Here is a 13,111-nt window from a genome sequence, read left to right on the forward strand (position 1 = left end):
TCGTTAGTTGTTACAGGTGAGGTAATTAAAAATGCTTATCTCTCCGGACCTTCCCTCTATTCTTGTGGTACTTTTTCTTTTAGAAATACCTATATTTATCAGTACATTATATAAGCTTTTGACTATAGGGCTAGTGTGTTAATAAATGTTCACTGGAATATAAAAAATATTCTATATTCTGTGAATAATAGATTATAGATGATTCCAAGCACATAACAAAATTCTGTAGGTGTTTATGAGCCATTCATAAGCAATTTATTATTGATAAGGAAGGGAGGGAGGGATCACCCATTTATTAAAATCCATGAATCCTGTACTAATCCTTTCTAAAGGGTGTTAAGGGCTTGGTTAGAAATGAGGTGTGAGCCACTGGCCTTTCAGCAGTGGGCTGTCTGGCCAACAGCTGATACCATCACACCAAATTCTTGGCAGCCTCAGGATACTCCTGAGCATCGTTGACCTGCCCTGCAGCCAAACATGTAGCTAGTAGCTCTGGTTTTAGTTATCTGGTCCAGCTGCTCTTAGCACCGATGATTTTACTTTGATACCTCGCAATTCGTATCGATTTCACGTGGTTCTTTCCTTTAAGAACTGCCACTCTCTGTTTCTTTGGTTCGCTCCCCGACTAAATCTTTTTCTTCCCTCTTTTCTGTGTTTCCCGCTCCTCTTCTCCCCAGGGCGAATGCTCACGGAAGTGCTATGACATCTTTGTGCTGGAGACGGTGTGCGTGGCGTGGTTTTCATTTGAGTTCCTGCTGCGATCCATCCAGGCAGAGAACAAGTGTGCTTTCCTGAAAACCCCGCTCAACATCATCGACATCCTGGCCATCTTGCCTTTCTATATCTCTCTCATTGTGGATATGGTCTCCACGAAAAACAGCAGCAAGCCCGGTGGGGGAGCTGGGAACAAGTACCTGGAACGAGTGGGCCTGGTGCTGCGCTTCCTGCGGGCTCTGCGCATCCTGTATGTGATGAGGTTGGCACGGCACTCGCTGGGGTTGCAGACGCTGGGGCTCACCGTGCGCCGGTGCACCAGGGAGTTCGGGCTCCTCCTGCTGTTCCTTTGCGTCGCCATGGCCCTCTTCTCGCCGCTGGTGTACTTGGCTGAGAGCGAACTGGGAGCCAAGCAAGAATTCACAAGCGTCCCCACCAGTTACTGGTGGGCTGTGATCTCCATGACAACTGTTGGCTACGGGGACATGGTGCCTCGTAGCATCCCTGGGCAGGTGGTAGCCCTGAGCAGTATCTTGAGTGGGATTTTGCTGATGGCTTTCCCAGTCACGTCCATCTTTCATACCTTTTCCCGTTCCTACAGTGAGCTGAAGGAGCAGCAGCAACGAGCAGCAAGCAGGCAGATGCGCCAGCTAGAAGAGAGCACCAAACTTCCAGGTGGTGACAGTACACAGGGGCTCGGTGTCACATTCCCACCAGATGCTGCTGGGCAGAAGGGTCAGCCTGCGATGGACCAGGAAGCCAAGAGAAGTTGTTGACTCTGAACAGCTGAAGACATACATTCGCAGCACAAGAAGCAGTGGACAAGGCAGGTCAGTTCTGCGAGAAGAACCTCCTGAACTGCATAAATGAGGGGCAGACTCACACAAGGTTGTCTCTAAAGACGAACTTTTGATCTTAAGGGCCCTACGAAAAGTGCCCATAGAAACTCCACCAAGTACAGCTCTGCTCCATCGCTTTTTGTAGGGCTTTTCTTTTCTATTGAACAAGTGTTTTTGGCAACCCCGAAGGAGCAGCCATTGAATGTAGCCAGCCAGGAGAACGTAACATGAAGCACAGCCTGTGCCGGGGTGCCATTCGGCGGAGCAGCCAGCGTGCCGCCTCCTCCCTGCTCGGTGACACTCCATGTGCGAGGGGCTGAACGAGGGGGTTCCCTGTGCTGCGACACCCCACGCACAGGGGGGTTGTTTTAGCAGCTCCACCAAGAACACAAACCTCAGACAAGCCAAGGTGTGAGCGCAAGAGAAGGGCAGAAACATCCCTTCAGCTCTCCCAGGGGCTTGGTTTTTTTGTCTGTTTTACAGATCAGGCCTGGGCTGCCAGCTGCCAGCTCTGACTTGTGCGCTAGCGCAGTATGCATTATTTAGTAAATATGCTTATTTACCACCCTAAGCTTTGTATCTTAGCCCCATGACAGAAATATACATAGACAATCTTCCTGACTGTGGTACTGAATGTTAACTTGTTTTTTTTTCCTTTGCTAACAGTTGAATATAACAAATATCTTTACAAATCACGCCATTTCTCCACTTTCTGTTAACTATTTCCATTTCTCATGTGTCAAAAAAATGTGTTTAACAGACGACTAAACATGAACTACACGCAGCCCAAGAAGGAAAGGGTGATGTTAAACCAGCAGCAACTCCCAGCTCTGCATACTCTTCCTCAGCAGTGGTGGCCGCACTGACTGCAGTCATGTGCAAACAGGAGTAGTCCAAACCTGGTGAAGCCAATGAGACACCTTCAGTGGGCTCTGGCCCAAGCTGCAGCATAGCAGCTGTGCTCTACGTGAGGACTAGTCTTTCTTTTTTTTTCCCTACTAAGAAAAAGACAATACTGTCATCTAAAAATTAGAATTATTTTTCTGACTCTTCTTCCTAATTCTCAAAAGATTGAAGTCAATTTAAAGGGAAGACGAATCATATGGTGGCATCTGCATGTTTGTTTACTGATGCCAGCCCCACGAGCTCTCCAGCCCCCTCCCTGGAGGAGCTGTGTAGCTGGTCCAAGTCAGTGTGCTGTGTGGGTCTTTCAGTGCTCCTACAGGTGGGATACGATCAGGGGATGGAGGGAAATGGAGCACAACTGCATCTTGTACCTACGCCCCCATTTGTATTAAAGCCATGCAGTGCCACCCTCCATATTCTCCTCCTGCCAGGAAGGGAACAAAAGCTGATGTATTGAAGATGGGATTTGTCTGGTTTGGTTTTTTTTTTTTCCCTCAGCATATGTTGTAACACCAATCCTACATAGCAAACTCCCATATTAAGCCATTCCTTGTAGGAATGGAGCAAGGGAAAATAAAAGGTTACACTTTATTTTAATAAAAATTAGAAGCTTTGTTGCTGAATGCTCGCCTCTGATGATTTGGGTGCGGGGGGGAGGTGGTATTTCGCCGTGCTGATGCGAAGCCACACGTGCCGGTGCTCCAGCCGGGGTCCCATGCCACTGGCCCTCTCTGGCCCATAGCAGCCCTGATACTGCTCCTTTGCAGCCACAGCCAGGCCAGACAGCCCTGAGCAGCGCAGTGGGGTCACTGGGCCAGGTTACACAGCTCGGAGCAGCAGGTGTGTTACACACACAGCTCGCTGGTGAGTGCTGCAAGAGATGGAGGCAGCAAAACTGAGCCCCCCCCTACCCTGCAGGCTGCATCTGGGTCTCCAGATCCCCAGCTGTACTGAACTACAAGCAAACTGAACGCAGCCACACGTGCCAGGGCTCTGCCCGTCGTTCACAGCCCACCACCGAGAGCACATCCGCTCCTTGTGCCGGCCGAGGAGGGCCAAGGGCTGGTGGATGGCGCACGGACTGACTCAGACTCCTGGCAAAGCAATACCAGCACTGGGTTGCTATGACTCATGAAAGATTTTATTATTTTTTTAATCCTGATGCAGGCATTTCTTGCATTAAGGCTTATTAAGGTTTGGCATCAGGGATACAGCTTTGCAGCCAGCTAAATGCAAACCAGCAAAGTGAATAGTGTGTGGGGGCAAAGTGTGGCATGATGCTGAGGGGCAGCAGTGCATTTTATGGTGGCATTCGGGTGCTCAGTCTTCATGTACTTTGGTTCATGCAAACCAGGTGCTGTTTAGTGCCACATCTCTGGTGTGAATGCAGTGATCATGGCTAGTGTGCACGGAGGGTGCAGAATACATCTCCTCAAGGTGGTGAGGCCCACGAATGATCAGCAGCATTAGCTTACTCTTAGAAGAGCCATGTTGGAGTAGACATCCTTGCAGAATGAAGAGTTTCACACTTGCAGTGTTAGCAAATAACCATGAATGAATGCCACTTTTGGCCACGCAGCATGAAAAAACAGCACTGGGACAGCTTACTGCAGCTCAGCAGCTGTGTAGAAAAACGGATTGATGACACACGCTGTATTATTGCTGTGCTCCATCAAGTTGCTATTGTCCTACAATAGTGAGTTCTTTGTATTTTTCAAAAGGCACATAATTAATTCCAGCACGCACAGAGTTTTAATAAAGTGACAAAACCCACTCATTATGTCTGTTAGTCAAGGCCCAGCTTTTACTAGTTTCATTTTAGCTATTGAGATGACAGATGAGGAAACAAATATAAACCAGGAACCTTTTAAACAAATTATTTTTGGAAGCTGTATAAAGTTGTGATGTACACATCGCCAGGCATAAAAGCTACCCAGAGGAGAGTGAGTTTCACCCAGCATAGCTGTTGTTACAGGTGATGCTTATTACTTTTGATCAGCCGCTGGAGAAATGTTGGTTTTGTTGTGTATGCTTTTGTTGTTTTTTTCTTTGACACAGCACACACATTTATCTCTTAACTATAATAAATGCTACACTGCTGTCTGCATGCATGCCGGTGCCAGTGGGTAGTTATATCTGCTTCTTTGAAACACAATCTAGTGCTTCATGACTGTAGCACATTGGTTTTGCCCCAAGGAAGAAAAAAAATTCCTCTCTCCTATGGGACAGAGACTCACAACACATATGAGCAAAGCTGCCTCTTCTACACGGCTGCCTCGGTTGCAGCACACGTGGACCTGGATGTACAAATTCTGGCAGTTGGCAACAATAATCATCTGAAAACCATAACTACGTTTGAGAGCTAAGGATGCGGTAACTGGTAAAGGGACAGAGTTAGAGGGAACGGCACAAAGTCAAACACGACTCCTTCTGCTCATACAGCACAGGTGCACAGCCATCTCCTACCTCATAGCAATCTCAATTAAGAAAAAGCACTAATTGTAAGAAAAACATGACACTGGTATCATCCCCTCAGCAGTAAGCCGGACAGAGGTTGCTGTCTCACACTGATGAGGCCAGAAGAGGCACGGTCTATGGCAGCCTCACAACAGATGCTTCATGGGGGCAAAGTATCCTCGGCTCTCACAGGGCCTGGCGCCTACAGGCTACAGCCTTAGAAGAGTATGAAGCCTTGGGGCGGAAGAGGAAAGAGGCAGATGGAGGGGCTGATGGGTAGAGAAATCCAGTGTGGTTCTGCTGGCCCATCTGAGGCTGAGCAAAGCCCCTTGGTCTCCCAGCACAGCTAAGCTGACTCCACGTAAACTGGGGCAGGATGGGGTCTGAACTCCTAAGTCTGTGTTTGCTGTCAGGGCATTTCCAGATGCTGACATCTGCTTGGGACCTGGCTGCTTTACAAGGCTGTTTCCAGGGAGATCTGCCCCTGCTCCAGGGTGTGCCTCACATTTTGTTCTAGTCCACGTCTCTTATTTACTGCTGTTGGCACAGGTATCCAGGCAGTGTGTTCATTGGCATATTGTTGATTTACACATTAATGTCTTCCTTCTGTTACAGAAAGCCACCAACAAAGCTACAGCTGCCAGTCAGGTCCTTGAAGCCTTCTTGGCACTCAAGCCTAAGCTAAGGATCACAACCAAATTTAACAAACAGCATCTGTGGGCCATCTTTTGCTTTACTGCCCAGTGCCGAATTTGAGCTTTGCCTTTTGTCTTAAATTGTTTTTAATTGCATCTAACTACAGATGTAGATACATGCACCCAAACATCTAACCATGAAATCTCTGCCCTGTGGAGCCACAGCACAGAGTGCTGCCTGCCCTGCACGACCCAGGGAGAGCTTTGCCCTGAGGCCAGGGCCAGTGCTGCACCAGCCAGCAGGACAAGGGCCCTGCTGCTGCCCTGGCTGCTGCAGCATCTGGAGGTGGCTGTGAGAGCTCCTACTTACTGAAGGGGCTCCCCATTGTTTCATTTAGAGCCAGTCCCACCATTAGCTTCCCCTTAGTGAGTGCCAGAGCAGCAGCCAGTAACACCAGTACTGTTTGGGATAGGTGGTGCAACCACTATGGGTAATAAGCAGGCTCGGCTGTTGTGGGAACTGCTTGGGCCATTGCCCTCCATGGTCTCCACTGCCCACAGACTGGAACAGAGCAGGCAGATTTTACTCCCCACCCTTGTTTTCCTCCTCCTTTAACCCCACTTCACTGATTTACCTACCTTTGCCCTTCCAGGTCTTGGTTTTTCTTCATTCCCTCCCCTCCAGGAGTCTCTCCCTTCAGCCCCTTATTTGAGCAAGCTCAGTCTCTCTCCTCCTGCCCTGCCCGACCCTCTCTCCTGTGCTCCCAGTCCTCTCTCCTCACCGACCCCCCTTCTCCAGCTTCCTCAGCCACTGCACGCAGCAACAGCAAACCATCTCCCCATCCCGCAGCAGCCAAACAGCCTGCAACAGCAGCCCAACAGCCTGCAACAGCAGCCCGGCAGGGCCCAGGAGCCACACATCGGCCGCAAGGCTGGTCCTGACTGTCGTGGCTTGTTTTCACGTCCTGAATCAACAGGGAGGGAGGTCAAAACTCTTCTTGGCACAGCGGTTGGCCATGAGATGACAGACTCAGTTTCCTTGTCTTCCATGCAGAGGCTACGAAGAGCATGTCCTTCAGCTGTGTCCCGTCTTTGACCTCATTATGCAGTTTGCATGATACAGCGGGTTTTTTTAAAGCTACATAATAACCTGTTAGTAATTTGTTTCTGCTGTGGGCATCACAAGCATAAAAGAGTTAAGTGGTCATGAGAGTAAGTTTATGCCAGGATGTATGGAAGAGCAGGGGACAGAAATCCAGAATCCCTGTCGTGCATCATGACCTCAAGACAAATTATGCCTTGTGCTTACCCACCCATCAGGAGGAAAAAGCATGTTAATTATTCCTACAGACAATGCTTTAGACAAGATGAGTTATAATAAGAGTTAAGAAGCACGCATCTTATATCTGAACAAAACAAAGCAACACTGCAATTTATATATAATAGGTAATTTTTATTTAAAAAAACATTGCAACTGACAGAGAAAATAAACTCCATGAAATGTGCCATACATTCAAAGAGATGTATTTAAAGTACATATAAAGTAATTGATTTCTTATTCTCTGAGATGATCATTGATACAGACACTTCCTGACAATTAAAGAACAAAAACAAAGTTCTGTAACATTTTGTCCCTAAAGTATCTTGCAAGATGAAGTTCAAGAGTTCCTGGCCAAGAGTCCTGCCTTGCTAAATGCCACATACAGAAGAGAACTTTAGACATGGTTTCACTGGCTTCTCCTCCAGCATTTGCAGCTCTGGTGTGAATGAGACCGGTCTGCAGAGCTCGCTGGTTCAGGTACTGATGACAGGCTCAAGAATCTGCCCAGGGAAGAGTCCCGAAAGGAAAAAACAACAGTTGTTTTATCCTCAGTAATACCTGTAGTTCAAACCCAAAGAGGTGGCCAAATTGTGCACTCCCAGGTGAAGCTATAACATACAGAAGTATATTTCTTAAGAGCCATTTATTTCTTATATCCCCGTTTCATAGAATATTAGAAAAAGACCACCATATACAAAAATCTTATCATTACAAGTTATTAAAAAAAAAACTTCAGACCATTAAAACACACAAGAAGGTGTTTGTTTGCATACAGTAGAAATACAATCCTCATTAAAGCAGCATACCGGAGAAGCCAGTTGTTAAGTAAGTTTTCAATTAAAAAAGACAAAAGCCCAGATGTTCCTGTAACACAACCAGAACATTGGAGAAAAGAGAGGAACAAAACATTCATAGTCTGCCATGCCAGGTACATCGTCTTTGTAAGGTCACTTCAGGCCTAAAAGAGTATGGTATCAAACAAAGAGCGTGGAGTCAGTGCCCGGGCAGAGCGTTTGGTGCCCAGCCCTCGGGAACAGCAGCTCTCCTCAGCTCTGCTTTACTCAGGCAGATCCGACTGGATCTGCCGGGGCAGGAGGGACTTCCCAAGGACACCCTTCCTTCCACCTCCAGCAGTGCCCCCACCAAAGGGCAGGACGGCTTGGCCCCAGAGCAGGACTTCAGCCTGCCGGTTTGGGCCTCAGCCCTCTGCCACCAACATGTCAGCTCCAAAACCAGACGGCACATGCAGTGGGAGCCCCGATGTCAGCCTGGGGCTACCTGGGGAGTGAGATGGGCACAAGTCTGTTAAGCAGCACAGGGACAGCCCACTCTTCCCTGTCTTATGATGGACATTTCCAACCGAGCATCACGCAACCACTGCTGCAGCCTGCTGATGCTTCCCCTCCAGAGGACAGTTTGCCACCAATGAAGACAGTCCAGACTCAAATCATGATGTTCCCAAATAAAACAGGGTAGGGGAAGTATCTGATTTACACACTGAAGTTATTAAACCTCAGACTTGCTGCCATCGGTAAGAAAACATAAGCTCTTGGGCTAACCTTGGAGAAAAAATGATTCTCAAAAATCTGTCCCAGCTCTAACACCTTGCCTGTGGCCAGATGAGAGCAGTGCAGGCATAGCTGTTCCTGGAACTAAGTGTCTTGCTATGGCTGCCTCATACCAACCACAGCGGTTTCATGACGGCAACTGGCAGAAGCCCAGGGACTTGGTCACAGCCCCCTGCGGGTCCACACCACCTGCAGCTGCTAGACATGTGCAGTTCTCAGAAAGGGCACGGTGACCTACGCTGGCAAACAGCCATTACAGACAACATCTACATTTATAAATAAACTCTCCGCTCTTTCAGCTTTCTCAGTCCCTCTGTCTAAGTACAGGCTGCTTATTCTTCTAAGAGCCTAGAAGATCTTAAGCAATAGAAAAAGGAGAACGTGGACTCCTTCCTTGTTGGGTCAATGCAAGAAACACCCCAAAACATAAACTGGTTCTTGTCTGGCATTAAACGACGAGAACGTGAATCTCGGCCTCAACAAATCAAGCTGTAATATGCTAGTCCTACTCCATAGGATAGGACTTTTTCTCTGTCTCAAACTTTTTCACTTCCCCTTTTGAGGCAATGGAAGTGGAGTTGCTTCTACCTTTGTGGCTCAATCGCCATCTAGAAATACTTGCCTGGCAATACTGGCAACACACATCTGCTGGCCCCTTGGTTTGTGAAAGACATCCTACAGCCCAGCTCTGTCCTCTGCACAGCTGCAGGAGCAGTGCTGCCCCCTGAGTGCAGGGCGGGCTGTTCCCAAACCCCATCGTTTCAAAGCATAACTACCTAAGTTACCTGCAGTCTCCTGCTAGCTCCTCCTTTTGGCTGACCGCTTGACTGGCTGTGCCTGCTCTAAACGTGGCTCCAGCATCATCCATACTCAGACCCCCTTCATCATCTCCTTGATGTGTCTGCCTGCCACACTGACCTCGCAGTGGGGGTGAACAGCTGCTGTTCACTCTTTAGCACACTGATGCTTTATACTGTGTATGACTGGTTCATTTCTGGCTGCTCACCTCTTCGCAGAGCCTCCCACCCTCACCTTCTCTGCTCACCAGACACCCTTCTTGAAGAAAAGAAAAAGCTCCTGCATTTGCTCTTCAATACTTCTTCCTACATCATGGAGATACTGAATGCTAGCATATGCCACAAACTTCCTGCCAATATACAGACTTTATATTATATAAATAGGTAAAGTTTCAGACAAAATATCCTATAATTTCTGTGGTGTAACATTTTTAAATAGCATTAAAAACACAAACCATCCAGCCCTTGTGATTAAATATACAAACATTTGTGAATTGATAAGGCTCATAGGTACATATGCAAAAATAAAGTGCCCCTCCCCCCACCAAGAAACAGTTCTGTACAGCTAAGTCTGAAAACAGAGAGCGCAAGTTATTTAAAATAAAACCTCCCGAGCTGGAAGCGCAGCCAGATTTTCAATCCTTGTTCTCATTTCTGCTTTCAACTCGGCAACACAGGAGTATTTACAAGCAGAAGAGGAGCTGCCATGGCTGACTCCACAGCACCCGTTGACCTGCAACTTGTCCAGCTAAGTGCCTCACAGGGCCTTGGTGCTGGCTGGGTGTGCAGTGTGGGACACAGGCTTCTGAGGGTAGTAGCTGTACAAGTAAACCTGCAACAGGATAGCGATGTCCACAAAAACCTGCAGGAGTCCACAGATGGAGAACTGGAAAGGGGCCTGATTCAAGATGAAGTAAACAGTCTTGAACGTGTCCCCACTAGTCCACATCAGCACCATCTTGACACTAAAAGACAGAAAAGAAGGGAACACTATTTATTGAGAAGAACTTGGCTTGTGATTAGACCTGTCGTGCCAGAGGATCCCACCTACTTCAGCGAGGGTTTATACTCAACAGTGGGACTCCCCTCAACGAGGGCAGACAGCGTGCCTATCCAAGACGTGCAGCACTGTACTTGGAAGGGAGGATCAAATTCCCTACCCCACAAACTGCAGCATTCTTATCTCAGCAATTACAGCTCCAAATGCCTGTGGCTACGAAGGTATCCAACATTTTAAAATATCCAGCTAGGATATTTGACTCAGTGGTGCTCTGTAAACATGACTGCCACATGCTGACAGCACTGACCATAAACCGAAGTATGGTGAATACAGTGCATGGAAAACAAAGGCAATTCATTCCAGCAGTTACTTCTTGCACGTGCAATTTTGTGCTCACGCAAGGTGAAGTAACACATAGACTGCTCTCTCATGCATGCACACCTTTCTAGCATCTGCTGAAACAAACACATCTGATAGATACAAGAAACCATTTCTTATTGCAGAAAATGCAAAACCAAAAAACCCAGAAAAACAGATTATCGAGTAATACAGAAAGAGGGGAAACGACATGCCTGCAGCTATTACTGGAAGGATGAACATCACTAGGGATTTTTATCAAGGACACAGATCAAGAGCAATGCTCAGACTTCCTTTTAATAGCCATCCTTGCTTTCATCTTGCTGTACTGCTGAGCCATCCCCTGTCCTGTAGTCCAGCTCCTGCTCCCCCACATCAGGAGAAACTCTGGGGAATAGAAGCAAGTTCTTCAAACAGACCAAATTTTTTTCAGTGCTCTCAACAAAATGTGAACAACCAGATCCTGAAGGCTGTTTCCGAGCTTCATGCACTTTAACAGCAGAGCTTTTTAAGCAGCTGGATAAGCGGTAGTGGACAAAAGCTTTGTAGTTCACAGTATGAGCATTGCGCATGATTTGTCATAATCATGAGCAATTACTTTTTGCCAGCACTGACTCCAATTCATCAAATGCAGTCAGGCCCGTGCAGCAGGGTAGGACTTAATGCTCATTTCTCCAACATTCAGGCAGGGAGCTAGCACAATCTGTATTTTGGACACAAGTACACAATGGTATTGCAAGCCAAATGCTGCAGCCCACTCTCTCCCCATATGGGAAGGGTGGCCAAGAGCATCAGTTTATACTGCCCCATCGCACTACAGAAACACAAGCCTTTTTGTAACTCATGTCACGTGACTGAGAGCATAAAACAGGTCTACAATCCTATGGACCTTCCAAAGAAAGTCTCTGTGTGGAAGTGCAAGCAAGGACATGGGGTTGAGTAAGCAGTCATTCCCCACCCAAGGTCATTCTAAAAACGTAAATAAATAATCAGAGAAGGAGAACAACTGCTGAATCCACAGTGTCATTTGTGCTCGGTGCAAACAGCCTGCACCACCTGCCTTGTGCATGTTCCCAGTCATACCGAGTCACCTTACGTCACACTTACGGGAGGTTTACAGACACAGGTGGTGGTGGGGATTGCTTGGGATTTTAATTAGGAAGGGCGATAAACTCTGAGGGTAATAAAACTGGCACCTTGCTTGCAGGCAGCCAACATTCCTCCCCCTCTGATTTTAAGCTTACCAGTGTTTGCTGGGCAACTGATCACAATTTAATTGTGAATCTGTCCTGGCGTGGTTGGAGACCCTCACTAAAAGCACATGTTAAACCTAGCAGGTCAAACAAACTGTTTGCTGTTGACAGAAAGGCAATTCAGGGATGCCATGAAATATCTGAATAGGAATTTAACGTGCAAAGGATATTTGTCACATATTCCCCATGGAGAAAGCTAGCTGGGTTTTAAAAGTGACCCTACGGTACAGTGCAGATGTGGAGGAGAAAATACACCCTGTCAGATGTACAGCCTACAAAAGGGTTTACTCCCCCAAAGAAAGAATAATCACTGGAGGAAACCTTATGGACACATGCAGTTCAGCAGTGCTGCAGGAGCCAAGCACTAGAAGCACACCTCTAGCTGTGTCACATGCTGTGCTGAGTTTGCCAAAGAAATTCTGGGGTTTGCTAGGAAGCCACCTGTGAACTCAACAGCCTGCAATACCGACTGGGTAACTTGGTGCATGCTGCAATAGCCTTTGCATGTTCTAGAGCCCCGCTCTTCAGCTTGTACATCAGACACCCAAGGAAATCAGCATCACGCCTGGGGTTCTTACTAGGACATGACAATGCCCTATACACAGGAAAATCTGAACTTGTCCTTGGCAAAAATTATTTTAAAAAAATCTAACAGACAGTTTAAAGAGCTAACACCACCGGTCTGTCACTGAATCAAAAAATATACATCCTCCTCTGTCCAGTAGCTTGGACAAAACAGCAGAGAAAACCTGCAAATCACGAAGGTACTATAAAAATGCAAAATAGAAATATACAAAACACTTGATGTTCCACAAAACCTTAGTACTGCAGCTGCACCGAGGTTCTCGGAGCCCAGGGTTAATGCAAAGCAGTGACTGTGGGAGTGCCAGCTGCTCTCCAGAGCAGAGGCTGGGACTGGACAAAAGGAGCATGTCCATCACAGACCTAAAGGTGCGTGGGGTAACCAAAAACAGCTTGGCAAGGAAACGGGGACAGTGTCATGCAAGAAGTGAGAAGAGGCAATGAAGAGCCCCAGAGAAAAGCCAAGGAGACATCAGAGGAGCAGAGAGATTGGTCAGATGAGAAGGGGGTAGGAAAAAGAGGCTGGAGGAAGACAGGGAATGACAGGAACGGAAGAGAACTGGGAACTTGGGACAAAAGTCCTTGGAAACGACCTGAATTTGGGGTGGACAGACAGAGGAGTACAGCCTGGGACAAGGTGTTCAGGGTTGTATTGGGTTTGCATGGCAAGGTTTTGGTAGCA

The 13,111-nt window shown here is 47.4% G+C and overlaps 2 protein-coding genes across 3 annotated transcripts in view; one reads left to right on the forward strand and one right to left on the reverse strand.

Annotated features, from left to right (window-relative positions):
• The window catches only part of KCNG2 (potassium voltage-gated channel modifier subfamily G member 2), a 54,819-nt gene extending 51,740 nt beyond the window's left edge, over positions 1-3,079 (forward strand). The window contains exon 3 of the mRNA XM_009277189.2: positions 678-3,079. Coding sequence (XP_009275464.1) covers positions 678-1,490 — 813 coding nt within the window. The 3' untranslated portion in view covers positions 1,491-3,079. The remainder of the gene's footprint in view (positions 1-677) is intronic.
• A 3,910-nt stretch (positions 3,080-6,989) lies between these two features.
• Positions 6,990-13,111, reverse strand: part of PQLC1 (PQ loop repeat containing 1) — a 73,484-nt gene continuing 67,362 nt past the window's right edge. For both annotated transcript variants that reach the window (XM_009277191.2, XM_009277190.2), the window contains one exon: positions 6,990-10,202. In XM_009277191.2, the coding sequence (XP_009275466.1) occupies positions 9,995-10,202 (208 nt within the window). In that variant the 3' untranslated portion in view covers positions 6,990-9,994. The remainder of the gene's footprint in view (positions 10,203-13,111) is intronic.

This window comes from Aptenodytes forsteri, unplaced genomic scaffold (genome assembly GCF_000699145.1).
Source record: "Aptenodytes forsteri isolate BGI_AS27 unplaced genomic scaffold, ASM69914v1 Scaffold338, whole genome shotgun sequence".
In the NCBI taxonomy this organism is placed as follows: Eukaryota; Metazoa; Chordata; class Aves; order Sphenisciformes; family Spheniscidae; genus Aptenodytes; species Aptenodytes forsteri.